The 3,804-nt window shown below is 47.7% G+C and overlaps 1 protein-coding gene across 1 annotated transcript; it reads right to left on the reverse strand.

Moving 5' to 3' along the window:
• Window positions 1-1,669: 1,669 nt before the first annotated feature.
• LOC129837101 (cholesterol side-chain cleavage enzyme, mitochondrial-like) lies at window positions 1,670-3,411 on the reverse strand (the record flags this gene model as incomplete). Its single annotated transcript, XM_055903016.1, has 4 exons — window positions 1,670-1,757; window positions 1,858-2,027; window positions 2,645-2,826; window positions 3,090-3,411. Coding segments are annotated over 3 exons (567 nt in total), but the record flags the coding sequence as incomplete, so codon positions are not given.
• Window positions 3,412-3,804: the final 393 nt, after the last annotated feature.

Consider the following 3,804-nt stretch of genomic DNA (forward strand, 5'->3'; position numbering starts at 1 on the left):
GAAATGGTTGCAGGGATTGTGCGATTCAGCTAATTATTGTAACAGCATGCATTCACAACGAATGACAAAGATATTCCAGAAGTCTAACTGTTGTAAAAAAAGATATAATAATAAAGAGAGAGAGACTGAATAGCTCAAATTGAAAGATATACCTAGAGGAAGAAGAACACCAGCCTGAGAGTTTCAGGCAGCAGCAACGAAGACAACTTTGCGGATGTGGAGACGCGAATAGCACCAGGTTCGAAAAATAATAATTTCAATCATTTGTTTATGTAGTTTAGCTGTGGGTTTTACCGTCATCTTGTGGACACCATCGATTATCTCTGATAATTGTTTGCGGCTTTTGATGGGAGAAATCCATTTGTATTCGGGAGAGTGAAATTAGTTAATCTTCTTCATGTCTAAGTATATCTATCCCGCTGTAACAAACCTTAATCAACATCTAAAAAACAAATGAACAAGAAAACACTGGCCTTTTCATTGACCAAAAATAGGACTTTATTATTATTTGATGTTTTCATGTGGACCATATGGTAAGGATGTTGGTGAGTTCATTGACGATTACCTGGTATAATGGATTGATAAAAGGATTGATTTGTTTGGTTGGTTAAACGATTGGTGTGTGTGTGTGTGTGTGTGTGTGTGTGTGTGTGTGTGTGTGTGTGTGTGTGTGTGTGTGTGTGTGTGTGTGTGTGTGTGTGTGTGTGTGTGTGTGTGTGTGTGTGTGTGTGTGTGTGTGTGTGGGTGTGTGTCAGAGTGTGCTGAAGGTGATGCGTGGCGGGGTTTCAGGCTGGAGGATTAGGGTGTATTTAGTGCTGAGCTCCTCTGAAGACGACACACTGAGACGGAAACTCAACAGGATCTACAGAGAGGGAGAGAGAGGGAGAGAAAATGAGGGGTAAGAAGGGGGAGGCGAAGGAGAAAGGGGGACTCATTAGCATAGATTCAACTAATCTTCTCCAGACTTCACTTCTTCACTCTCATCATGTCTTTCCTTCTCACACCATTCTCTCCTTTTTGACATCCCTCTCTTCCTTTTCCCCATTTCCTTTGCTTTCCCATCTCCCTCTCTGTCAAACCTCCATCCCTCACGTGCATCAGTAGCAGCTGCATTTCGTTCTCAGCGATCCTCCTGCCAACACACTGCCTGGCCCCGAATCCAAACGCCAGGGAGCGTAACCCTCCACCCCCTCCAGGCCCCTCTCCAGACTCCTGAGCCCCCCAGCGACCAGGGTCAAAACGCTCCGGATCCTAAAACACGTCTCGACTTCTCCCCAGAGGATACAGACACGCCTGGACACATGTCTGAGAGAGCGAGTTGGAGGGAAAGAGGAGGAGGGAGAAAGGGGAATGAGAGGAAGAGAAAGACAGGGGGAGGGAGAGAGAGAGAGAGCGAGAGAGAGGAAGAGAGAGAGAGGGAGATAAAGAAAAAAGAGAAAGAGGGCAGGGGGAAAGAGCGTGAGAGGTAAAGAATGAGAGAGGGAAAGAGAGAGAGAGATGGAGGAGAATTGAGAGAGGATTAATTTCACTGATATATGCATCATGTTCAAGTGAGGATTAGTGAGTTTGTGTGTGTGTGTGTGTGTGTGTGTGTGTGTGTGCGTGCGTGCGTGCGTGCGTGCGTGCGTGCGTGTGTGTGTGTGTGCGTGCGTGCGTGTGTGTCAGAGACTGATCTCATCCCAGCAGGTATGTGGTAGTTCTGGATGGTGATGTCTCTGACTGGATGTCTCTGGACAGTGATCCCCACTGGATATAACCTTTACCACACAGCACACACAGACAGACATGTACAGATTACAAATAACTATCAAACTGAAAAATATTGATCTCTAAAATGAATGCAGACATTCTCTGTACCTGAGGGTCTCCTTGACGAGTCCCTTGAGTAGTGGCACCCCCTGTAGGGCCTTGTAGGCATCACCACTGGCTCTTGCCCACGCTGCCCGCACCTTTTTATTTTTATTTTATTTTACCGTTATTTTACCAGGTAAGTTGACTGAGAACACATTCTCATTTGCAGCAACGACCTGGGGAATAGTTACAGGGGAGAGGAGGGGGATGAATGAGCCAATTGTAAACTGGGGATTATTAGGTGACCATGATGGTTTGAGGGCCAGATTGGGAATTTAGCCAGGACACCGGGGTTAACACCCCTACTCTTACGATAAGTGCCATGGGATCTTTAATGACCTCAGTGAGTCAGGACACCCGTTTAACGTCCCATCCGAAAGACGGCACCCTACACAGGGCAGTGTCCCCAATCACTGCCCTGGGGCATTGGGATATTTTATTAGACCAGAGGAAAGAGTGCCTCCTACTGGCCCTCCAATACCACTTCCAGCAGCATCTGGTCTCCCATCCAGGGACTGACCAGGACCAACCCTGCTTAGCTTCAGAAGCAAACCAGCAGTGGTATGCAGGGTGGTATGCTGCTGGCTGACCTCTGACCTGTTCCTGCACTGCCGTGTTACGACCCAACTCGTACAGGGCAAACTGCAGGGGCACCACTGTCTGAGGATACACACATACTCATTTCACATTCCAAGATATAAGTGGGGCAAGACAGATTCTGTACACACATCAAACACACACACTGAGCATACTCTGAGCTTTAGACACACACACATACCACACATGCACTCACCGTGTCCACTCCCCCGGCCATGAGTTCAGTGATGTTGGCTCTAATGAGCTCCAGAGACAACTGTCCTTTATCCATCAGCTGACCCAGGATCCCTGTGAACTCTCCCTCTGTACCCCCACTACCACCTCCTGCAGCCTGGGTGGAGCGCAGACGCTGGACTCCTCTCTGGATCCTTTTCTCAGCTGGAGGTAGGAAAGGGGAACAGGACAGTGAAACGGGGAAGGTGAGGGGGGACAGCAGTGAGGAGAGAGAATGAGGGAGATGAGTCAGTTCAAGGTGGGAGAGGGGTTGAGAGAAGAGAAGGAGAGGGGTTGAGAGGAGAGAAGGAGAGGGCAGGAGGGAATGAATGGTAGTGAATGTGGGGAGAAGTGTTGTCATTACTATAATTAGTTTATCATTGTTTTATTCCTTTGGGGGATGATTGTCTTCTATGTGTCTGTCTCACCGTGGCTGAAGATGTGGTCCCATGCAGTGGCGTGTTGTGTCCAAAGGGGGGAGCCCAGGCGCCACAGCAGACGGGGGGGCAGGTAGAGGAGAGGAGGGGTGGTGGCCAACATTCTCTCAACTGCAAAAATAAACTTCTGAGACTCCTGGGAGGGAGAGGTGGAGAAGAGACCGATACGCTCTCCATACAGGACATGACAACTGGCTGGAGAAAGAGAACGAGAGAAAAAGTGAGAAACAGAGATTTTGAGATGAAGTAGAATGGAGAAAGGTAGAGAAGAAAGAAAGCGAAGATAGATATTAACTTCAGAACCCCCCGTCCATACAGTTTATCTGAAGTTCTTATCAGTGGTCGACTCTACTGTATCTCAACAGGCTGTATCTTCGATATTCAGATACCTTGGATCACCTAAAAGACACAGGCAGACAGACAGACAGACAGACAGACAGACAGACAGACAGACAGACAGACAGACAGACAGACAGAACATCCATCATGTGACATGTTAGTTCTACATTAGAGCCACGTCAGTCACAGGGATAGAGTTTCCGTCTATCTATTCCCTCTCTGATGTAGCTAAGCAGCTGGCCCTGTCTAACTGTCATAGAATTATGGGATGCTGTCTAAGAGCATCATAATGTTTTTTTGGGTCAAACCGCAATAGCGCCGTAAACTCTCCCTAAGGCTGTGTGTGGAGTGAGCCAATCTAAAATAA

The sequence above is a fragment of the Salvelinus fontinalis genome, chromosome 38, assembly GCF_029448725.1.
Source record: "Salvelinus fontinalis isolate EN_2023a chromosome 38, ASM2944872v1, whole genome shotgun sequence".
NCBI classification, from domain to species: Eukaryota; Metazoa; Chordata; class Actinopteri; order Salmoniformes; family Salmonidae; genus Salvelinus; species Salvelinus fontinalis.